The sequence below is a fragment of the Mandrillus leucophaeus genome, unplaced genomic scaffold, assembly GCF_000951045.1.
Source record: "Mandrillus leucophaeus isolate KB7577 unplaced genomic scaffold, Mleu.le_1.0 Scaffold241, whole genome shotgun sequence".
Taxonomy (NCBI): domain Eukaryota; kingdom Metazoa; phylum Chordata; class Mammalia; order Primates; family Cercopithecidae; genus Mandrillus; species Mandrillus leucophaeus.
Genome location: NW_012102488.1, coordinates 1,875,691 through 1,901,291, shown reverse-complemented (window position 1 = coordinate 1,901,291; position 25,601 = coordinate 1,875,691). Strand labels below are relative to the sequence as shown.

General features: G+C 38.6%; 1 protein-coding gene across 1 annotated transcript in view; it reads right to left on the bottom strand.

The window, feature by feature from the left end:
• HMG20A (high mobility group 20A) overlaps positions 1–25,601 on the bottom strand; it is a 67,278-nt gene that overhangs the window by 6,528 nt on the left and 35,149 nt on the right. The window contains exons 2-6 of the mRNA XM_011982677.1: positions 18,745–18,787; positions 12,657–12,804; positions 9,792–10,004; positions 6,127–6,259; positions 5,342–5,373 (exon numbers count right to left, since the gene is read on the bottom strand). Of these exons, the coding sequence (XP_011838067.1) occupies positions 5,342–5,373; positions 6,127–6,259; positions 9,792–9,902 (276 nt within the window). The 5' untranslated portion in view covers positions 9,903–10,004; positions 12,657–12,804; positions 18,745–18,787. The remainder of the gene's footprint in view (positions 1–5,341; positions 5,374–6,126; positions 6,260–9,791; positions 10,005–12,656; positions 12,805–18,744; positions 18,788–25,601) is intronic.

Genomic DNA, 25,601 nt, shown 5'->3' with positions numbered 1-25,601 from the left:
CCTAAGATTATGCAATATAAATCTGCAGAGTGGACAATAAGAATTTTAAGCAGAAATCTGACAGCTACGAGCAATAACTATGATATTCCATTGGTACTTCTATTTACTTATGAGAGGCAGCCTATCTTTGGGGTCTTTCAGATTTTCTTTAGACACAGGAAAAACAAACAAACAAACATACATACAAGACCAAGAAATCAGAAATAACTAGGTTCTAAAAATTAGAAAGCAGAGGAATATGTGAGATACAAAAGAGTAACAAAGCCTAAAATTAATTCACCAATAAGCCATTAAAAGTAAAAAAGCCTCACAAGATCATTGCAAAATATATTCCACAATGATCTTTAAGAATAAAGTCAATAATTCAAGATGCTTTGGCTGTCACTTCTAAAATGAATTTGAAGTTGAAAGCATTGTGAATATTAATTTTAAGTGCCTTGGCATAGTGTTCAAAATTTTCCATAACAAAGGTGGTAAAATGGCAGGAAGTGAGAAGTGAAGAAACTGTTAGTGAAATCTTAAGATCCCAGGACCTTTATAACATGAAAAACATGCAAACATAATACCTATATTTCATTCCTATAAACAACTGTTCAAAGCTAGATAGAATGTATCTTTCCTACTCTTGTCACCACTGGCTTTTTTTCTTTTTTTTCTGGAGACGGAGTCTTTCTCTGTTGCCTACGGTGGAGTGCAGTGGCGCGATCTCAGCTCACTGCAACCTCCGTCTCTTGGGTTCAAGCAATTCTCCTGCCCCAGCCTCTCAAGTGGCTGGGGTTACAGGTGCCTACCACCATGGCTGGCTAATTTTCTGTATTTTTAAAGTAGAGATGGGGTTTCGCCATGTTGGCCAGGCTGGTCTTAACTCCTGACCTCTGGTGATCCACCTGCCTTGGCCTCCCAAAGTGCTGGGATTACAGGCTTGAGCCACTGTGCCCGGCCTCCACTAGTTTTCTAAATCTTTGAACCCCAAAATGACTTGGTGCCCAGTAGAAAAGCTAAGCAGTTCACAGCTTAAGAGGGAAATCTGACACCTGAGCTCCTGTTTTCATAATGGTGGCTGCCTAGTAAGGGGGCTGGGCTGTGTGAACCACCTGCCAATGGCAGCTGAGCAAGAAAGACACTGAAAAGCTATGTAATTTCAGAACACTTAATTTCTACTTTGTATTTTTCTTCCTAACAAAAGAAAGCAAAGTTTCCCAGAACAACTTGAAAATAAACAACAAAATTATCAATTGAAAGTCCCAAGTTTCAACATGCAAAGTTCTACCTCCAGCCAGTTCCTAGGGGATTTCAATGGAAATTAATGTATGAACAAGAAAGGCTGGTTCCAGAAGGAATCTTAGCCATATTTTGCAGTGGCTTTCTCTCAAATTTGCTGGCTTCCCATATGCTTTAACTGTTACTGGGCTGCTGCAGGAAAACAAAACTTATGACACATAATCCCAACACGCACAAGGCATAACAGATACAAACATAAGTCCACAGATGACTTAGCATAAAGACTTAGGACATTATCATCCTATCTTATTTAGTCTCCAACTTAACTGCAGTTACATGAGATCAGTTACCTAGCCATACGTCTCAATATCTGCCAGTTAGATGGGTAAAGTGGAGACGCTTGGCTCCCATTACCATGGTACAAAGATCCCTCTCCAAGGTCTTGACTCTCCTCAGACTGGTAATCTTTTCTCTCCTTTGCCAGAGCAGTCCAAACCAAGCTAATTATGTAAGGGCAGAGGCCAGCACCACATATAGGTGCATTAACACACTGCCCCTTGGTACAGATTCTTAGAGCACAAAATAAGAAACATTAAAGCAATTAAATGAAACTGTTCAGTCTCTGAAAGGTAACAGAGAAATTCTACTTAATGGAAGAGTGGTAATAAAAAACATCAGCGCTCTTCCATTACTGAGCACATTTCATGGCATGGAGAGGATCCTCCTGGGGGCTTGGGTGTACTTAAGCTGCTCCAAGGATAGCTCAAGGGATTAAAATCATAAGGATTTGATTACCCTTTCACTGAAAGGGTCTAATTTGTTCAGGCTGAGTGTCATTCTGTCATTTCTCATAAATTAAAGGAGAAACAAAATTATTGTTTCTATCTTAGTTTTCACATGAGATACAGACACTTTCTTGAGAGTAATACTAGCTAACTCTTGGGTCTAGTGGGCTGGCTTTCGATTTGAGAGGAGCAAGAATATTCTTCACTTTGGTTTTCCATTCTGGATATTGAATGGAGGTTAAGAGAAAAGAGGCCCTTTTGAACTGAACTTATCTTGCTGTGATCTAGTCCCAGGGCCAGAATTTCAAAGAGTGTGATATGTGCTTCTCTCAAGAGCCTTTTACTTTGGGAAATGCTCTTAACATTGTGTACCACCCTGAAGTGCCCCACTGCTATGCAGAATGGCTTTCAGGTCAGCATTTCTTCAGCTCTAATATGCTCTCTCCAGTACCTGCCTTGGTAACAATGACTTAGGGATCCAAGTTTCATTTGGAATACAATAGGTTTCTTTACTATACACAAACCAAATAGTTTACTTAACTACCAACACATTTTGCTGACATCTCGGGCAACCAGGCCCATTTTTACTTTCAACACTGTGTCGTTTATGCTACGTAGCATGGCACTGTGCTGTCAAGAATGCTAGACTATGACACAGAAGGCCTGGGTTTCCGTCACAATTCTGCCTCCAATTTAATTCAGTAAGTGATTCTGGGTAAATTCTTTCCATTCTATATACCGTCTTAGGCAAGTCACTTTCCTCACTGACAAAATGAGGTGGTCACTTGAGAGGATCACTAAGTTTCAGTGTTTTACTCCTCATAGGATAAGTAAAGGGAAATAAGTATGTATTTAGGATCTATGGTCTTTAGACAATGCAAGATATTTGCTCTTTTAATAAAAACTTACTCATACCTCTGCTCGAGCCATTTTACCCACCCTGAGGTCTCCACAAAACCTAGGTCATTTTAAAGTCCTGATTCAATTACTCCTTTCCATGGGCTCCTTCTGTGGCTGCTTTTCACCCACAGTGCTTTCTATTTTTCTGAACTTCTATTATACTAAGAAGTTATATGTAAGAAAATTACTGGGTAACAGTGTTTAAAAACAGTTTTAAAACTTTCAAATCAGTTCTTTTATATTGCAATTGTTCTAAAATTATCTAATTTAGGAAACATATTGTTCAGTGAAAAATAAAAATGGCTAAAGTAAGGGACATTAATTGGATCAACACGCTTACTAAAGGAGCTTTATCCTGCTGTGGGCATACCAACACATGGATTTACAGAACCTACTGTATAACCTTTTAAGAAACAACTGTTCGCTCTCCATCTGCTCACTCCTTTTTTTTGTTTGGTTTAACATGTGTCTAGTCTAATCCTGTAACAGGGAAACATAGAGACTCACTTCTTTTCACAAATCACAGACATTACAGAAATTCATATTATACTAATGTATCTGAATAAACACCTTCACTTCTCAAATTATCAGCAGCAGATTCTACGATACAGACCAAATCTACATGTTTTCTGACTGCAACTATCAAGTTTACTGAAGACAAAAATGTCGCATATAGTTTGGCCAGCAAAATTCATAGTGATGAAATGAGTCAGATGATTGACACCTATTCAGACGACTGACTAGAAAATGTGAGCTCTAATGTTTCAGATTACTGTCCAAATTCTCTTTGGTAACTCTTAAGGATAGAGAAGCTATAAAATAGAGAAAAAAAGAAGTACGGAAATTTCATGATATTGATAGTTGGGCACACAGGCAAAGAAAGATAGAAGTAATTATACAAATGTCTGCTAATATGAAAAGTTTGCAACATTATTATGATTTACAATACAAAGAATACATACAAAGTTTCTCCAGCAAAAAAACATAACATTTCATCCGAATTAGAGCATAGAATGTCATATATAATTACATTTATATGGGATCTATCTGAAGAATAAAATGCAAATATTTACTATGTTTCTCACTTTATAGTTCATAGATGGTAATAACATCTATTTGACCTGTGAATCTGAATCTTTTCTCTATGTTTTAAGGTAACCAACATTTCCTTGATTTGGTAAAAAAACAAATACATGTAAAATAGTACATCAGAAAATTCTTTTTGTTCAAATTCCCAGTTATTTCAGGTCAACTTTGAATAGATTCTTGTACAAAAATAATCACTTATGGAATACCTTCTCAAGGTAAGGGTATCATGATAGGTGGTATAGGGTTGGATATAAAGATGAAAACTAGACTGTGCATGTCCGCAAAGAAATTACAACCAAAGAGTGTGAGCCCTTGAATTACCTCAAAACCCTTAGGTCAGATCAGCTAAGCACATAAGAGAAGTATAGAGAGCCATGAAGGTTAAAGGAAGTTGGAGGAAACAAAAGTTTGAAGGAGGAAACATAATTTGAAATAACACACACACCTAAATCCCATACACACAAAAACATAGGCCTAAATCCTATCAATGGGGCTGAACCAAGTGGGAGGAAAGAAACCAGTATACAAACACGTGCTAGTGAAGTGAGGGAATAGGAAAGGAGGTGTAAGAACTGAGACACTGGGTAGGGCATGGTGGCTCACGCCTGTAATCCCATCACTTTGGAAGGCCAAGGCAGGTGAATCACGAGGTCAGGAGATCGAGACCATCCTGGCTAATACGGTGAAACCCTGTCTCTACTAAAAATGCAAAAAAAGTAGCCGCGTGTGGTGGCACGAGCCTGTAGTCCCAGCTACTTGGGAGGCTAACACAGGAGAATCGCTTGAACCTGGGAGGCAGAGGTTGCAGTGAGCCGAGATTGTGCCACTGCACTCCAGCCTGGGCAACAGAGTGAGACTCTATCTCAAAAACAAAACAAAACAAAACAAAACAAAACAAACAAAAAAATGAGATACTGGTGCTTGTGCTCTATCGACATTGTAGCTGAACAGTTCATTTTAAGCAAATGCTGGATTCTTTAAATAACAACTTTTCTGAGAGTCAGATTAAAGTATGTGGTGATGATAAACTATGGTCAAGTTATAGCTTTCAGCTAGCCCTGATTTCCATACTTCATTCCAAATTCCAGCCATCTTTGGCATTTAAAGCCAATAAAATTCTTAGATCACAGGAAAGGATTGAGGTTAGGGGCTGTAGTTCAATGACAGACACACAACATAAGTGTCTGCCATATGCTAAGAACCCCCAAGCTAAAGTATCTCATTTAATCTGAATTATGATATAGGAAATACTCTGCATTCCTTAAAAAAAAAAAATCCAGTAGCATTTCAAAAAGCAACATTATTATAAATACATATATGTGGTATGTAGACAGATGGCTAATTACCTCATGATCATGAGTGGCCTGCCGGGCTGCATCTAAAAATATAAAAGAATAAGAGAACATTACATTTAAAAAGAAAGCAATAACCAAATCGAAGTGTATGACTGTGCCAAACTATAAAACCTGCTGATATATGTAGATTCTCATAACATATTATATTTTTCCTTAAGGCTTTATTAATTGGTCTGCCAACAAAAGTAAGGGAACCCCATACCTACAGAATTAGAATTCATAATTAGGCATAAGAGAAACAGAAGACACAGTTTTTAACTTTAGGGAGAACAGGGTGAAAGAGTAGACAGAAGACACAAACCAAAGACTACTTGTACAACATCTATAATTTTAGCAGGCCAGATGCCCAAGTAGAGAGAAGATGTGATGGCTAAGGAAAAATAGACTAGTTGTGGATGGTGCTTCAAAAATGACACATGAAAGTCTTAGAAGTGTTAAAGGCAAGTTACTGTTACTGATATAATTTTGTAGATAGGTTTGCTTATAGGCAGAGAAATGCCTAAACTGGGAATCAGGAAAAGGGCAGGCAGGCAACTAACAGGGGTCTTGGAGGACAAGCCAAAATCATCGATAACAGACATGGAAACCCAGTTGAAATTTCTAAATGAGAGCAATGTGATTTTAATAAAATTCCAAAATAATGCTTGTAAGTGAACACTGGATAGTGGAGAGAAAACAGAAACACGTCTTTTCTAGTTACCACTCTTAACAGTTGGTTTTATGACACTCCATCACCCACAACAAATTACAAATACATTTGGTTCTGGTTTTGATACCTTGCCTATGAGATTTGCCTTTCTGACGGTCCTGGGTTTTCCTACTGAAGACCTTGTAGGCCTCAGTTTTCTGATACTGTTCCAGTTCCTTCATGTAGCGCTCCTTATCTCTGTCTGCTTCATCAAGGTAGCGCTAGGAAAGAAACACAGAATTATTTTCAAGAAAATGAGATCTTATTTAAATAAAATTAAACTACCTATTTGAAGAAAATGGGACAATTAGAACATGGGAAGAAAAGAATATAGGGAATATGCCTTAAAAAAGAATCAGAAAAATAAGAGTTGTATGAATAGAATAAAATATAACCTCTCAATTATAAAAGAAATAGGTCATTATGAGTTTTTAGACTAATTATTGCCTTTTCTAACCTAATGAAGACAAGTTCTATTGAGATCATTCTTATAAAAAATTCATGAAGATGATTAGTTATTCTTCTAACTCTATAGATAGAACTCTACATGGCCACTAGAGCCATCCTCATGAGATCTGCACACCACATAGGCACACTTAGTCTTCCCAGGGGAAGGAATAGAATATTACTTTGTTTTGCTGTCTCCAGCCCATTTTGAGGGGATGATGTCATACATCAATTGGCCCTTTAAGAGCCAGAAGATTGGAGCAATGAAGCTAGGAGACACAAAGAACATAAAAATAATGATCTCATCCTATGGACCTAAAAATGGACTACTGTGAGACAACCTCTATCTACATGCTTTGATTGCTTTGTGCTATTAATTATTTAAACAAAGTTCATTGCTCTACCAGGATTATTTTGTTTAATGCTTTGCCCTTTTCATTCATCAAAAGGAAGTATAAGAAAGTATAAAAATACTGCTTCTAAATGAATGGAAAACACACTCAGAAATTATATTAAACACCTTGTCCCACATAAGAGCCAGATGTAGGGGATACCCAACTGGCCAAATCTGGTACAATTTAAGCACCAAAATAATTAAGTATAGTAATACAATATAAACTAGTAGAAGAAACTTCATACGATTATTAGTATGATTTATAATAGACATAATACCAATGATTTGTTACCATACAAATACAATAAATGGGGGTATATATGGGGGTAGGAGCATGGTGGCTCACGCCTATAATCCCAACACTTTGGGAGGCCGAGGTGGGTGGATCACTTGAGGTCAGGAGTTCGAGACCAGCCTGGTCAACATGCTGAAACCCCATCTCTACTAAAAATACAAAAATTAGCTGGGCGTGCGTGGTGGTGCACGCCTGTAGTCCCAGCTACTTGGGAAGCTGAGGCTAGAGAATCACTTGAATCTGGGAGGCGGAGGGTGCAATGAGCTGAGATTGCACCACTGCACTCCAGCTTGGGCGACAGAGCAAGACTCCATCTCAAAAAACAAACAAACAAACAAACAAACAAATAAATAAATGGGGGTAGGGGATCGGGCATGGTGGCTCATATCTGTAATCAAAGGATGTTGGGAGGCTGAGGCAAGAGGATTGCTTGAGCCCAGATGTTTGAGTCCAGGCTGGGCAACAAAGTGAGATCCCGTCTCTACAAAACATAAAATAATTAGCCAGGTTTGGTGGTATGTGCTACTCAGGAGGCTGAGGTGGGAGGGGTGCTTGAGCCCAGGAGGTCAAGGTTGCAGTAAGCCGAGATCTTGCTTAGATTAGAATGCTGAAGGCTAACTGGTAAATGTGAAGGGAGTGCTGGAGTTGGAAAAATCATCACGTTGTAACCATAATGATAAAGATTAAATCAGGCAAAAATAATCAATGGATGCTAAATCTAGGGGAAAATGTTGATGTAGAACACACTATTTGCATGTTCTTAAATTGTCTCCCCATAGATTACTAATGACAAAGGAGAATTTAAATCATGTACCAGGTAAGCAAAATTAATATTACCAGTGAGAAACAAAAGAAACACACATATGTGTGCCTGCATATGTGATATACCGCCTATGCAAGTCATTCCACCAAGAATGCGTAACCTCAATCTAATCATGAGGAAACATCTGAAAAATACACAATAAGCAATGTTCTGTTAAAGGTAAAAGAAGCGGGGGAAGCAGAAGGGAACTGTATTTTAAAAAAATATCAATGTTATAAAAGAAAAAGAAAGACTATGCAAATATCCCAGTTTAAGCTAAAGAAACTTGACTACTAAACACAAAACCTGACCCTAGACTGGAACCTGTTCTGGAATGGAAAAATGTTATAAAGAAATGAGGTTAGGTCAACATATGGATGACAGATTAAAGTATTGTTAATGAAAAATTATGAAATTGATGACTATACTATGGTTATATAAGAAAATATTCTTTGAAATAAACACTGAAATATTCTGGGGGTATATAATTTATCCTCACATGACTAAAACAAAATTTTGTGTGTCTGGGTGTACACATGCAAGTGTGTGTGTGTGAGAGTGAGACAGAGAGAGAAAGACTGAGCATATTATAAGTGCATATCGAAATGGAGAAATGGAATAAAATGTGTTAACAATAGGTGAATCTGGGCAAAGAGTGTTTGGATGTTCTTTGTACTATTTTTATGTTTGTAACTTTTTGTACATTTGAAATTATTTCCACAAAAAAGTTAATAAAACAAAAACAAACACAAAACCTTTGTCCTACGTAATAGTGGTTATCCCAAGAAACAACCACTGTTATTTTTACATTTTTGTTTATACACTTCTGTATTCTCTGAAAAGGATCTAAATAATGAGCACACATTAATTTTAAAATAAAGAAAAATTAAAAAGAAAAGAACAACATAGTGTGTACAGCCCACTATCCTTTTCTACATAGTGCCAAAACAATGGATAATATTCACTGCCTTCTGCTAGTTTGCTACTACTAACACAGAGCTTCAAAAGTTGCAACTGAATCTGATCTCTTTGAAAATTTCTGAAGTCAATTAATTCCCAGGGGAGTATTTTTCAATTTGGTTTTAGTGTGTCTGGAATCCTTTCTAAAAAGTGTAAGTCATAAAAGATTTTAAGACATAAAAGAAATATAGATATCTTTCAGATGCTGGGAATGCTGGGAACTTTTAATCCAAAGCAACTCCCACAATCATGACCATTTAGTGGTTTTTCAACCAGCTCATGGCTATCTTGTCCTTAATTCCTCTCGAATCTCTAACAAATGGATTCATTTCAGTTTGCCAATCAGGTTAGTTTCTGTCTTAGAGGAGAAAGAATTCAAGTTGTTCTTGCTTTATTTTCAATAGCAGGTTAATTTGCCAGAACTCTAGTTTAAAAAATGTATTAAAGCAATAACATTTTTTTCTTAAAAATCTTATGTGAACTGCAGAATTGTGTCAAGTGACTTTTTCTCATTTAACTCACAACTTTTCATTTAGCTCAGTGGAATATATTTTATTGGTAGATTTCTTAATACTGAACCACTTACAAAAATCTTATGTGACCTCAGCGCATAAAAAGTGGTACTGCTTTGGTTGAGGGGAGTCCTAGACTCCTTCCCTGCTCACACCTCTCGAACAAATAGTTTAAAAATCACTAAGTTAGAGAAAACTGCTATGATGGACCCTGCTTTTCTGGTCGCCTAGGCACTGTGACAAAATTGCAGAATCAACTGTCCATCCTCTTTGCTTTTCTTTTGGAAGTTATTTCTGAGATATAATCAAAACCAAACAAAGAGTCAGGAATAAGAACAATTACCTGTTTTTCCTCAGGAGGCAGTTTACTCCATTCATTGCCTAACATCCTTGTGATTTCTGGAAATGGGACTTCTGGTCTCTTTGCTCGAAGCTGTTCTCGACGCTCATTCATGAACCGAACATATCCTGTAAGAGGGGATTTGGGTGCATTGCTGTCTCGAAGAGGTTTCTTCCTCTTTCTTCCTTTGGACCAACCTCCTCGTTTACTTCGTTGCTACAAAACAAAACAAAATAAAAAACCAAAAACCAAACAACAACCATCTCCCAAAATAACCCAACAACAACAAAAATAAACAACAACCAACAAAACAGGATTAAGAGTTTCAATTTGGCCCTGGATATTCAAAGCTCTCCATATCTGTTGTAGATATTATAAATGACAGCAATGCAATTTTCGAGGAACTCCAAATGCTTCACTTGCAAACTCTTTTACATACCACACTACAAAATCTTGCATTAAAGGGCTATTTTTGTGCTAATCACAATGTGTGAGAATAAAAGGTGCCATGATCACTCAGCTTTGACCTTCATATGCATATGACTGTCCCACAGACAACCGTCAGGTCCTGATTCCTGACAGGAGAGTGTCCAAATGGGAAATACAGCAGCACATGCAGCATTGTGGTAGAGCTGCAGACGTTGTCAGATCAGAGTGAGATGGTGTCACACGCACCAGGCAAAGGAAGAAACAAGTTGTAGCAGAGATTAAAAATAACTCACAAAGGGAGCTGCTCATTGGTAACTTTCAAAGACTAGCTTATTTCCCATAGCAGATAGCAAATGGAATATTACATTAATATCTAAGTCTCAGAAAAATTTCAGTAAGTATATCTGAAATGAAGATGAGGTCTTTGGCTTGACAATTTGTTCCTTTAGATGTATATTTAATTTTAATTTTTTTTTTTTTGAGGTAGAGTTTTGCTCTTCTTGCCCAGGATAGAGTGCAATGGTGCTATCTCGGCTCACTGCAACCTCTGCCTCCCAGGTTCAAGCGTTTCTCCTGCCTTAGTCTCCCAAGTAGCTGGGATTACAGGCATGCACCACCACACTCAGCTAATTTTTGTATTTTCAACAGAGATGGGGTTTTGCCATGTTGATCAGGCTAGTCTTGAACTGCTGACCTCAGGTGATCCAACCACCTCAGCCTCCCAAAGTGCTGGGATTATAGGCATGAGCCTCTGCACCCAGCCTAAATGTACATTTCGTAGTCAGAGGTCTTTATATGTTGAGTTACCAGTTAAATCAAAAGATTGAATCACCTCTGAAAAAAACTAAAGAAACGAAAAGGACTGAGGTACCACTGATGTTTCACCAGAGCCCTTTTTCTTGGCCCTTTAAATAAGATGTAAGGTACATCATATTTTTACTTCATAATTTTACAAATACACACAGCCCTATCAGTTAATGTTTCATGGAAACAATAATTCTTATTTCAGACAGGAAAAAGATAAATAAACAAGGACAAAAATATCTAAATACTAACTGTAGTACTCTACTCCTCCAAATGTATATAAAATAAAATGGTATGATAATTCACCATTGGGCAAATTATGTATTTGGTATTAGTTTTTTTTTTTTTTTTTTTACCTAGTTACATTAAAGTTACTATGGGCTGGCACGGTGGTTCACACCTGTAAACCCAGCACTTTGGAGGGCCAAGGCAGGCGGATCACTTGAGGTCAGAATTTCGAGACCAACCTGGTCAACATGGGGAAACTCCATCTCCACTAAAAATACAAAATTGCCCGGGCATGATGGCATGCGCCTGTAATCCCAGACACTTGAGAAGCTGAGGCAGGAGAATAGCTTGAACCTGGGAAGGCAGAGTTTGCAGCGAGCTGAAATTGTGCCACTGCACTCCAGCCTGGGCAACAGAATAAGGCTCCATCTCAAAAAAAACAATTTGGGTTTAAGGTATTTAAGAAGCTTTAAGCATTCATTATAATCTTTTAAAATGCCAATAGGAGAGATAAAAAATTAATTTTTTTTTGTTTGAGACAAAGTCTCACTCTGTAGCCCAGGCTGGAGTGCAGTATCTTGGCTCACTGCAACCTCTACCTCCAGGTTCAAGAGATTCTCCTGCCTCAGCCTCCCAAGTAGCTGGAATTACAGGCACCTACCACTGTACCTGGCTAATTTTTTGTATTTTTTAGTAGAGACGGGGTTTCACCATGTTGGCCAGGCTGGTTTTGAACTCCTGACCTCAGGTAATCCGCACGCCTTGGCCTCCCAAAGTGCTAGGATTACAGGCATGAGCCACCAGGCCCGGCCAGCTTTTTTAAAATAAGAAAAAAGACAAAAATCAATGGTGGCACTCTTTATTGGCTAAAAAAAAAAAAGAGTGCCTTAAAACACTGACAATGTAATCAGTTATTTGTAAGAAACACTGAAAGTCCAACAAGGGCATGACTGCCCAGGCTCATATGCCTTTGTGTGAGTTAGGGAAAGGTACTCCCTATGGGAGGGTGAAGGATTTGGTAAGTAGTATGAATCCTTTGGGCACATAGGGCTCCAGGCAGCAGAGCTTGGTGAGCAGAGTGTGGCCTTGAGTAAGGGCATGTACACTTCTTATTACTTACTTATTAATGATTAAATCATTCACTCATTCAACAAGTATTTGTTGAACATCTAATATGAGGTAGGTATTTCTTAGGGAACAGGGAAAGAAGAGTCTACCTGTTTATGCCATTAAAATCATTAATATGGTTCCGTATAAAACAAGAAATAGAAAACAGAAAATTTTGCAGGTATCAGCCTAAGAATATAAGAAGGTTAGATGATCAACACCTTGATCAACACACCTTCCTTGTGACTGCTTCTTCAGAAGTTTCAGAGGATAGGAACAGAAGGAGATACTTCAGCTTACCTCATCTTCATGCCTCTGTTCATTGCCTTCTGCTGCATTTGAAGACTCACTCTGAAGCAACTGACCTTGGGAGAGATCCTCCACAAATTCCGGATTGTTGGTGGATGATGTGGCGCCACTACTGTATGGAACCTCTGGGTGATTTAACCTGAATAATAGGCAGAAGTATCAACAACACAAAAACTCCACCTGTTTACTAAGGTTCTAGATAAATTTCCCTGCCAGCAAAAGCACATGCCAGTCCTTGAATTAATTCCCCCAGTAATCTGTATAAATGTAAACAATGTCTTCACAGAAGTTACAGGGTGTTTTAAAAAACTGGTTTCAGTGCTTGATTAAGCCAGGTCAGTTCCATGAAGACATCTCCTACCAAAACCAACTATAATCTTCTTCAAAAAGATGATCGCCTCTAAACACAGACTTCATGTTTTAGTTCTGAATATGCAGTAGAATCTGACTTTTACATGCTACCTTTCATGTATCTCCAATGTAAAGGGAAAACACTATTAACGAAAAAAGTGAATAGCAATGGGAGTTGTAGAGGCAGTTTGCCAACTATCACAGAAGAGTTCTTAAAGGGTGTAAGAAAAAATCTCTTAATGGTACATTTCATTGGCTATTTCTTCTTGGATTATAGCGTTTACTGACAATTAGATCATCTAAGAACAATATCAAGTTCAGTAAGTTCAGGTATACATGTTAATAAATCAGACAGATGTACTTATTTCCTGCTCCCACTATACTGTTCCAGATGAGTTAGCAAACCAGATTTCACCCTTCTGAAGAGCGAACACAAGAAGCTACAGATGATGGTAGGGTCTTAGGTGGACTTATCTTATTACATGTGGACAAAGGAATAGAAGGAAAGGTAACGCCATGTGCTAGTGAGTATTTTTGTTTTCATTTTTGACCGAGGGAGGAGTTGCGAAAGCAAGAGTGGTAGAAAGATGGATAATAGAGTAATATTCAGTCATTATTCTGAAAGAATGCACAACCCATAGTGTTACAGAGAATCATTACAATGCAACATAAGTACTAAAATAAAGGCTTGTTAAAAGTACCATAGAGGTATGGTAGAGCGTATGATGAATTTTGTATGTATGGAGGGATGTGAAGAAAGAATTTATAGAGGAGGTCCTAAAAGATGAGTATGTATTCATCAAGGTAAACAACACCATTCCAGATAGAAAGAACTGGGTATAAAAGGAGAAAGGGAGACTATCAAGAGGTTACTGTAATAGATTAAGTGAGAGACAAAGGCAGGCAGGATTCCGAGCAGAAGGAAAGCTAAGAGATACTTAAGAGGCAGAATGGCTAGGTGTGGTGCCTCACGCCTGTAATCCCAGCACTTTGGGAGGCTGAGGCAGGTGGATCACTTGAGGTCAGGAATTCAAAACCAGACTGGCCAACATGGTGAAACCCTGTCTCTACTAAAAATAAAAAAATTAGCTGGGCATGATGGCAGTGCCTGTAATTCTAGCTACTGGGGAGGCTGAGGCAGGAGAATCACTTAAACCTGGGAGATGGAGGTTGCAGTGAACCGAGATCACGCCACTGCACTCCAGCCTGGATGACAGAATAAGACTCTGTCTCAAAAAAAAAAAAAAAAAAGGTAGAATGGAGAGAACTTAATAACTGATTGACTTTAATAGTGAAAGAAAAGAAGAGTCAAAGGTAATTCTGAGGCTTCCAATTGATGGTTATGTACTTAATATTAACCAAGGTAAGAACAGGGGTATGTATGTGTGTGTGGACAGACAGACAGACAAGAAAATGATAAATGTGAAACACTTGTAATATAATTAAGTAGAAATGTACTACAGACAACTGGAAACATGCCCCAGGAAAACAGAAGTGGAACAAAAGGGCATAAAGATAGACTTGAGAGGCGTTAGCCCATGGAAATAATGGGCAGTGCTAGATATTCTCCAGAAAGACAGTGAGAAGAAGGAAAAGTCAGGATAGAACTCCGCTGAAGCAATATCATTGTATGAGCAAGGTAAAAAAACTAGGAAGGAGATTGAGAAGGGCATTAAGATAACTGGAGAGAAGACGACTGCAGAGGCCAAGGTAGGAAGACTTTTGAGAAGGGTAGTGGCTAATCAAGTAAAAAGTTGCAGATGTTAAATAAGATAGGCCAAAAAGTATCTGCTAAATTTGAAGACCTGAAGGTCATTGCCAATTTTAGTTAAGTATAGTTTTAGTGGAATTATGAGAATAAATCCCAGATTACAGTGGACCGAGAAATGGATGAAAACAGGAAGCAGACTGTCTTGGTACTGAAAGCAATTATACTTTTCTGACCCTTTCTAGGAAACATAATAGATGATTTTAGCAGGAGATTCCTACATTTTTGAGGTCCTTTAAAAAAGGTTAAGTAAAAGAAGCTATGAAATCAATGCCAATCATTTTCGCTGAAAAGAGGTACCATCGAGATCCAGTTTGATCTCTGCAGGGCTGTTTTCCAAATATTTCAATCATTTTGGATGTGTTAGACAACTTGTTCTTTCACTGTCATTTTCATTTCAACTGTGCCATCAATTTTTAAGTTACTAATTCTTGTACATTCTTATTTCGGTAAAATATAAGAACTAGGTTTGGGAAAGAGTAGCAATCCTATGAATCCCTGACTTAAGTGGACAGGAATCACTTGGGAATTCACACGGGAAAACAGAATCCCATGAATCCCTGACTTAAGTGAACAGGAATGGCCAAGGCATCACATGCCTTCTTGTTGACAAGTTGGACGAAGACTGGAAAAAAAAAAGGGGATCTTTTGTTACCATGAATAAACTATCCATGTTCCTAGCTAAAGCCAACAACCCTTCTATTTGCACCCTTGATCTCACATACTCTTGTCTACCCAGGGGCAGATTTTCAGCAATTCTGTCCTTTCTGGCAATACAAATTCTTTTCTCTCTACAGGATCAGTCTAATCGGCATATATGTATGACATTAATTCTCTTAACACAAAACAAAATGAAAAGAAAAAAACTCAATCCCACTTCCAGTTAAGGTCCCAATTTTTCTCCTTTCCTTTATAGCACAACCCCTGGAAATAACTTGTTTATACTTACTGACTTCTCCTCCCTTAAGCCCACTTCAAAGGAGATTTGTGTTTACAACTCTTGTCAAAGCCACCAATGACACCCATGCTAAATCCAGTGTCATTTCTCAGCCCCCATCTTACCTGATGTACCAGAAGCATCTGACACGTTGATCTTTTCCCCTTCCTTGAAATACTTTTTTTTTTCACTTGGGTTCCAGGACCCTTCACTATTCTGGCTTTTCTGCTACCTTTCTAGCAACTTGTTTTAGACTGTATTGACTCTTCCTATTCTTTCTTTCTTTCTTTTTTCTTCTTTTTTTGAGACAGAGCTTGCTCTGTCACCCAGGCTGGAGTGCAGTGGCACAATCACAGCTCACTGCAACTTCTGCCACCTGGATTCAAGCAATTCTCCCACCTCAACCTCCCAAGTAGTTGGGTGTGGTGGCACGTGCCACCACACCTGGCTGATTTTTGTATTTTTAATTAGAGACGGGGGTTTCACCATGTTGGCCAGGCTGGTTTCGAACTCCTGACCTCAAGTGATCCACCCACCTCAGCCTACCAAAGTGCTGGGATTACAGGTACGAGCCACTGTGCCCGGCCTCTGTCTGACTTTTAAATGCTGGAGTATCCCAGAGCTCAGGCTTTAGATCTCTTCTTTCTTCCATCCATAGAGTGCTCATTTCTTTGGTGATCTCACTCAGTCTCGTGGCTTTGAATGTTATATGCTGATAAATCCCAACTTTCTGTCTCGCCTAAACATCCCCCTAATAGCAGAACCTGATATCAAAGTGCATATGTGACATCTCCACTTAGATATCTAATAAGCATCTCTAACATAAAATTTCCAAAACTGAGCTCCTATAACTCCCTCCCACACTTGTCCTGTTTTCCCCAACTAAGCTAACGGCAACTCCATCCCTCCAGTTGCTTTGGCCAAAACTTTTGAGTTGTCTTTGACTACTTTTTTTCTCCTTTCTTACATTCCTCATCCTTTCTTTCAGGCAAATTCTGTTTGGTATACCTTCAAAATATATCTAGAATTCTATACTTCTCACTACCCCTCATTCCCATTATTTTTGAAACACACTCCAATGAGGTTTTTGCCCCTACTATTCCACCAAAAACACTCTTGTGAAAGTCACCCGATGATGGTTCTTCAGGCTATCATCTGTCTCCTGAATTATTTTAAGAGCCTCCTAACTGGTCTCCTCGTTCCAGCCTCTGCTCCCTTCACTCTATTCTCAATACAACAGTCAGAGGGATCTTATTAAACCGTAAGTCAGATCATATAATTCTGCCTGAAACCCTCCAATGCTCTCCCACTTCAGAGTAAAAGTTAAAGGGTTTATTTTGATCTCTAAAAAACATTTTGATCCCTATGATCTAGTCTCTTCTTACCCAAAGTATGGGTCTCATACCAACAGAACTGGCATTCTCTGGGAGCTTGTTAGAAATGTAGAATCTCTGGTCTTCAGATTTTCTAAATCAGAATCTGCATTTTCATCAGCTCTCTTGGCAATTCATGTTTGAGAAGCACTGATGTAATCCTCTACTGCCTCTTCTGCTGCTATGTGTGCTCTAGCCACACCGGCCTCCTGGCTATTTCGGTAAGATGGAAACTCTCCTGCCTCAGGGCTTTTGCACCTACTGCTCCCTCTGCCTAGGATAATCTTCCCCAGAAAACTGCATGCTAGTTGTCTTATTTCCTTCAGGTCTTTATTCAAGTCACTTTCTCATTAAACACTTTCTGGGCCATCCTGTCTAAAACTGCATCCCCAAACCCTTCCTATCCCTTTTCTCCACTTTTTTCTTTTTTAAAATTATAGTTCTACTTTGGGAGGCCGAGATGGGCGGATCACAAGGTCAGGAGATCGAGACCATCCTGGCTAACACGTGAGACCCCGTCTCTACTAAAAAATACAAAAAACTAGCCGGGCGAGGTGGCGGGCACCTGTAGTCCCAGCTACTCGGGAGGCTGAGGCAGGAGAATGGCGTAAACCCAGGAGGTGGGGCTTGGGCGACAGAGCGAGACTCCGTCTCAAAAAAAAAACCAAAACTATAGTTCTTATCAACATAATATGTGTTTTACTTATTTATTCTGTTTATTGTCTGATTCAACAAGTTGAATTCGAACTTTAAAGGGCCTATGATTTTTATCTGTTTTGATCAATGCTTTCTATCTAATGCCTAGAACAATGGCACATAGTAGATACTCAGAAAGTTTTTACTGAATGAATATAGTAACTAAGCAGCCTTTAGAAAAGTCTTGGAGAATACTTTCATCTGAGTAGTGAGGTCAAAGGCGGGTATCAACGAGGTCAGAAATAAATGTGAGGGAAGGAAACAGAATTACAAAGTATAGCCTATTTTTTAAAGAGCTCCAAAGAATATTAAAATAATTCATCTTAGGGATTAGCTAGCACTTCAGTCTATTAGTGAACACATTTTCTCTTTGCCAAATAACCTCTAAATATCTAGAAAGGACAAAAATTCAAGTGGAACAGAGATTTTAAGGGAAGAGGTAGACTACTGTTATTAACCCTTTTCTGTATCTCTTTACATATTTCTCAAAAGATCCCACAGAACGGAGAACAAGGTGGGATGGGGAAAAGAACAGAACTCAGCTGAAGTTACTAAGCATTTTGAATAAAGAACCACATTAAAAAATCTGATCTTTGGGAAAAAACTATTTTAATATCTATGGCAATTTGAACAGAAAATGCATTTGTTTTTTAGAGCTAGCTCTGTGGCAGGTATTTCCTTAACGGTGACTATATAATTTTCTTAACTGGAGTCACCAATGTTTGCTAGATTCCACATATTGTTGTATCAGTTCACAAAAACCAGAGCACTGCAAAAGATAATTGAATGCAGATTACAAAGTGGTTTATGATGGCTGTCACTCTCTCTGCAAAGTGAAACAAATGCACCCTCTATTCTTATGATATAAAACTGCCTCTTTAGGACTTCTTCCTTTGTTAGAAGTTTTGTTTTGAGGCCTATGGAGAAGTCCAATGTCCCAAAGCAGCTGCTTACCCAGTGGTAGCCAGATCATTACTCTCCTTGGAGCCATCTTCATCTGCAAAAAGGGGCGGTAGGGTGGAGCTAGTCATCAAGTTTTCCATCTCTCTGAAAGGAAAAGAGAACAGTAATAAAAAAATTAATGGCTTAATTATTTCCATTTCAAGTTCCACTAATTTAAGAGCCAGCCTTCCTGAACTTTATCACATAAGCAACAGAATAAAAACTGACCTAAATTATTTATTTTCTTGACTTGGACACATCAATTTAAACTGTATGGTGAATGGGCCTTTTAACCTTGGTCTCATCAACTGACCAGACTGAAAACAAGTTAGGTTTTAACAACTGGGATGTGGTTTGGAAAATTCCTTTTTATTTATCCAGAGTATCTTCAAAAGTATTCATTTCCTGTAGAAATTGTTAAGCAGGGTAACTCAGAAGCACTGCCACTCTGAGCAAGTTATTTAAGCTCTTTGAGCTACAATTTCACCATCTTAGACTAAGACAAAATTGCTGACTTAACGCAAAGGGTTACTGTGAGGGATTAAAATGAAAGTGCTTCATAAACAGAGAAAGTCTAAGGTAGTAAGTGCATTGAGTATTATATAAAGAAAGGTATTGTTATTACAGCATTACCAGTTCTCAGTCCCAGATGAATCATCTGTAGATTAAATGGTGGCAAACTGAGCCCTCCAAAAGGAAATAATGCAAAGGAAGTAGAGGATGGAAGGCATGCTGATGTGGCTCTGAGTCAAAGAAACCACACTTCCAGGTCAGAAATATGCTCCACATACCATCATAACCAAGAGCAGAAATAGCATGCACCTGGGTACAGGAAACAACTAAGTTTAATTGAAGAAAACAAACAAATCACAAGAACTGAGGTTATCAGACTGAACGGACAAAAGGACAAAGTGACAAAGAATAATTTCATTTAGCATATCACTATGACAAATGATTTTTGCCTTTCAAGGCTTACCACCAAGGGCATCATCCCATGTAGTTAAAAGCAGCAGCCTTCCCTTCATCATGAAAGGGATATTCAAACAAAACATTCAGCAGTGACCCCAAACATCAGCCACTTACGTAGAACTGCAAAGCACTCAAGAAAAAGAGTGCCTCAATCAACTGGGAGAATTGAGAAGCAAATTATGAGAATTCACTTAGGAGCTTCCTCAGGAGTTATTTCAGGTGCTGCTGCTAAGGAGACCTAGTGAAACAGCAATTAAAAGGAATGCACAGCAGCAAAGTAGAGCCAGGATCATTCCACTGAAGCGGAAATATGAAGAAAATGCCGATGACACGAAGACCACATTCTCCATGTTCAATGGAGTGATTTATTTCCAAAAGATAACATTGATGTTTTATTCCTTATTCTTACTTATTCTCACTTCTAAGTTTATTATTTAGCAGGCCAAGTTCCATAAATAGCTTGATGGGAAAAACACATCTTTGTACAAATATTACCCATTACAGTGGGTAGAGCATGCAAGGTAGAGAGGAACTTCTCACTCAACCAGAGTAAGCACTTTATTCTACTGCAGGAACACTTGCTACCTCTTTTCAGTTCCTTCAAGACAAGGTGTTAACAAGTGGAATAGCTCTAATAAATGCCACAAAATTCCATTCTACATGTTTTACTGAATAACTCTGACTCAAGTGTACTTAAGTTTTAATTCACATTATACAAATGCCAGATTAAAGCCTGGGCTTTAACGGCTGCTAACATCACCTCACACCAATGCCAATGTTCATTCTATGAAAAGAAAACTGTAATATCTGTTAGATACCATATAGACTATCCATAGTGAGCAAACATTCAAATGACTAGGTATATACCTTAAGGAACTCACTTGACTGGCGGTTTTTTTTTTTTTTTTTTTGACACAGTCTCGCTCTGTTGCCCACGCCTCCCAGGTTCAGGTGATTCTTGTGCTTCAGCCTCCCAAGTTGCTGGGATTACAGGTACGTGCCACCATGCCCAGCTAATTTTTGTATTTTCAGTACAGATGGGGTTTCACCATATTGGCCAGGTTGGTCTTGAACTCCTAGCCTCAAGTGATATGCCCGCTTTGGCCTCCCACAGTGTTAGGATTACAGGTGTGAGCCCCCGCGCCTGGCATTGACTGGTTTCTTTCTAAAAGAATGCCTAGAAGTCAATGGCCTTTCAAGAACCTTGAGATTCAGCATTTAAAGCTCTTGGCATTGCTCCTATGCCTCAAAAGAAGATATATTATCTGGTGCGGGGACAAATGAAGTGTCTTTTCATTCACTATGCCAACATGACCCTGTTAGAGTGTTTTCCAGGTATCTTTAGTCATTTCTGAAATGTGGGGAGGCAGCTGGATAACCTAACCTTAACAACATATAAACAGATCATATAAACAAAGGAAGTTCAGAGAACACACACTTTTTCCTTTTTTATTTCCCCTCTCTTAAGTTTGCTGTACTCAAACCCATATGGTTTCAGATACATTTTTCTCAGTGTTACTGAGTAGTCAGGTCCCTAAGAGATGAGTAATAAAGTGGGTGGAAGGTTAAGGGGCCAAGATCAACAAAAGAAGGAAATGAAGAAAAGTGCAGTGAAACCCAAAAGCCTCTAAACTAGTCCAGTAAGTTGGAAAATACAATGATTCCCAATAATATGTCTGGGATCCTGGGAGAATGTGTTTCATATGGTCCACGAGGGAGTGATTCAAATGGAATCATGGCTACCAAGCCACTGACTGCCAAAAGCCCTTCACATGTAGCATCTGTGCCTGATGATGTCCCAGTACGGGGGTCACAGTGAACTTTGAAATTTTACGCAAAGCACTTAAGAAATGTGATGAATGCTGCTCTAGAAGGGGAAAGAAGAGAAATTTGTTCAAAGGCAAAGCAATATACAACTTTGGCTCTTCACTGCACTTTATATAAACAGGTCTATCATGCAGATGTTTCTTAGTAGAGGGGACTTATCCAGCTTCTACCAGGAAGCCTCACAAAAATGGTATTACTTTGCCACTTACACTTTGAACCAGGGTCTAGTCCTGAGCTTTGGAAATCCCAAAATTCCCTCTAACACTAACCACTCACTGAAAAAAATTGATACATAAAAGAGTGCCAATTTAAAATATTTTAATGATTATAAAGATTGTAATGAGAATTATATTAAGCGCACCAGATACTTACTGACCAGTGAACACATTCTCTCTCTGTAGTCATCTAGCAGGCCAGGTCATAATCAGAACATTGCTATGGTCAATATATGGCCAGAACAAAGGAAATTAGGTGGAACTGAAGAAATGTTCCTCAACTAAGATTGCTCTAGTAATCTTTCCCAGTAATAGGGATGATCACACCAATGTGACTATGTTATTCTAAATGTGTTGGACAGTGCTGGAAGCATATTTGTACTTCCGGTTTCTGGGGTTGGCTCTTTTCAAGCGCCCTTTTCTTAGTTTACACATGCTAACCCCACTTCCCTAAGTCTTTTCATAGAGATGCAGCATATTCCTTCCCCACCACTCCCTCTCCAACCGTACACCTCAGAATTGAGAGGTGAGATTCTGCCCATTTCATTTTCCATGCTACAGGCTTTATGCAAAACCGCTGGTTCCTTTAAAACATCAGGTTGCTTGGTTTATCAACCTCATACCCAAAAATCTCTTACCACCATCTCCCATCATTTCAGCTCTCTTAATTCTCCTATTACAACTGACCTTTAAACATGCAAACCTCTATTCTTATGGCCCTTGATTTTCCCTTCTCTGTCCAGCTTAGCTTCGACGGCTACATTGCAAATGTTCTTTTGCCAGCACTCAATTCTCTTGTACTGTATCTTTCTATACACCAGAAGTAGATCAACTCTTAAGTTTTGGCTCAAGATGATGGAGAAAAAAAAAAAGACAAAATAGAGAGTATTACTATAAATGTACGGCATCCAATCACAACTGGGCCCTCTATGCTCTTCGTAATCACTATATGTTCTTAGGATATTTCCCAACTGCCATATTACCTCTGTCAAAGCTTTTCAACCGAACTCACCCAAATCCCTCCAACTCAGTCAGCATTATCTTTTCATATTCCTCAACCCCAACTCATGCCAAAAAGCATACTAAGTTGCCTTTTTTAGAAGACATAATTGATATACCATAAAGTTCCCCCCTTTACTACATACAACTCAGTGGTTTTTAATGTATTTACAAGGTTGTGCAACCAACACCCTAACCAATTTTAGAACATTTTCATCATCCCAAAAAGAAACACAATATCCTTTAGCAAACAATCCCAATTTTCCCTTCCTACTAGTCCTCCTAGGCCTGGGCAACTGCTAATCTATCTTTTTTTTTTTTTTTTTTTTTTTAAAGACACAGGGTCCTGCTCCGTCACCCAGGCTGGAATGCAGTGGCACAATCATAGCTCACTGAAGCCTCAAACTGCTTGTCTCAAGTGATCTCTCTGCCTCAGCCTCCTGAGTAGCTAGGACCACAGACTTGTGCCACCATGCCTGCCTAATTTTTAATTTTTTTTGTAGAAATAGGGTTTTGCTATGCTGCCCAGGCTGTCTTGAATTCCTGGCCTCAAGCAATCCTCCTGCCTCAGCCTCCCGAACTGTTGGGATTACAGGTGTTAGCCATCATGCCTGCCTACTTTCTGTCTTTATAAATGTACCTATTCTGATATTTCATGTAAACAGAATCATACAATATGTGGCCTTTTGTGTCTGGCTACTCTCACTTAGCATAAAGTTTTCAAGGTTCACATTGTAGCGTGTATCAGTATTTCATTTTATTTTATGGCTGAATAATATTATACTGGATGGCTATTGCACATTTTGTTGATCCACATATCAGTTGATAGACTTGGGTTGTTTCTAATTTTTGGCTATTATGAATGCTGCTGCTTATGAATATTTGTGTATAAATTTTTGTGTGGACATGTTTTCAATTCTCTTGGGCATATACCTAGGAGTGGAGTTGCTGGAACATCTGGTACCACCATGTTTAATATTTTGAGGAAAAATCAAACTGTTTTTCAAAGCACCTCCACCATTTTACATTCACACTAGTAATGTATTAGGGTTCCAATTTCTCCATATCCTCAGCACACTTGGTATTGTCTTTTTTATTACAGCCATCCTAGTAGATGTGAAGTGGTATGTCATTGTGATTTTGGTTTGTATTCTCCTAATGAGTACTGATGTTAAGCATCTTTTCTTATGCATATTCTGCATTTGTATATCTTTTTTGGAGAACTATCTATTCAAATCCTATTTCAAATTGTGTTTTGTGTGTGTGCTTTTTTTTAGATAGAGTCTCATTCTGTTGTCCATGCCAGAGTGCACTGGTGTGATCTTGGCTCACTGCAACCTCTACCTCCTGGGTTCAAGCGATTCTTGTGCCTCAGCCTCCCAAGTAGTAGCTGGGATTACAGGTATGCACCACCATGCCCAGCTAATTTTTGTATTTTTAGTAGAGACAGGGTTTCGCCCTGTTGGCCAGGCTGGTCTCAAACTCCTGGCCTCAAGAGATCCACCCACCTCAGTCTCCCAAAGTGTTGAGATTACAGGTGAAGTCACCACACTCGCCCTCCTTTGCCCATTTAAAAAATTGTATTGTTATTGCAAAATTGCAAGAGTTCATTTTATATTGTAGATACTAGACACTTATCAGATATACTATTTTCAAATATTTTCTCCCATTCTCTGGGTTGTCTTTTCACTTTGATAGTATTCTTTGAAGTATAAACATTTTTAACTTTAAAGTACAAATTATTTTTTCTTTCTTTGGTTGCTTGTGCTTTAGGTGTCATATTTAAGAAACTACTGCCTAATCAAAGGTTGTGAAGATTTACCCTTATGTGTTCTTCTAAGAGCTTTATAATTTCAGCTCTTACATTTATGTCTTTGATTCATTCTGAGAAAACGCACCATATTCTCTGACCTCTACATCTGCAACTGCCACTTGTTGTCTTTGGTTGGAATACTTCCTAGTACCCCAGTCTCTCTTGTCTGGCCAATTATACTTTCTTATCCTTCACATCTCACCTTAGATGTGTCGTCTTTCAGTATGTGTTCTTGGATCAATCAAGAATGTATCAGATGCCCCTTTTACGTACCACCAGAGCATTCTGTACTAAACACCCATCATAATACTTGACTCACTGTACTACACTTGCCTTTTCTAAACCTTAGTTATATGTTTTGTTACGTTATGAACAGTGCCTTGTTTACCTTTAAATTTCCCCCACTCCAGTTTTGAGCATATCATGGGTGTTTGTTAAATATACATTTGATTTCATAGCTTCATCATAATATTGTGGCCAGACTTTGCCTAAAGCCACACCTTACCCCTCAACTGAAGGAGGCTCCTCATTCAATTAGTATTTATTTATTGCTCAAACAGGCACTTTTGCAGATTATGTATCTTTTAAATGGATTAACTCTGAAACTGGGGGACACTCAATACACTCTCTAAATGTTTCCTCATATATACATTCTCCTTTATTATTTGTAAGGAGCGAGACTATCTTCAAAAAATGGAGTCAGTGTTCACGTCTACTTTAGTGAACATGGCTAATTGATGTATATTCTGTACTGGAATTTTCAACTTTCCATTTATGTTAGATATTCATGTCTAAGTATTGAATCTTTAACATCAATTTTGCTCAACATTTACTCAAGTGACTTCAATCTCTTACCCAGTAAAAAAGGGAAAACTGGGTCGGGTGTAGTGGCTCACGCCTGTAATCTCAGCACTCTGGGAGGCCGAGGCGGGCGGATCACGAGGTCAGTAGATCGAGACCATCCTGGCTAACACGGTGAAACTCCATCTCTACTAAAAATACAAAAAATTAGCCGGGCGTGGTAGCAGGCGCCTGTAGTCCCAGCT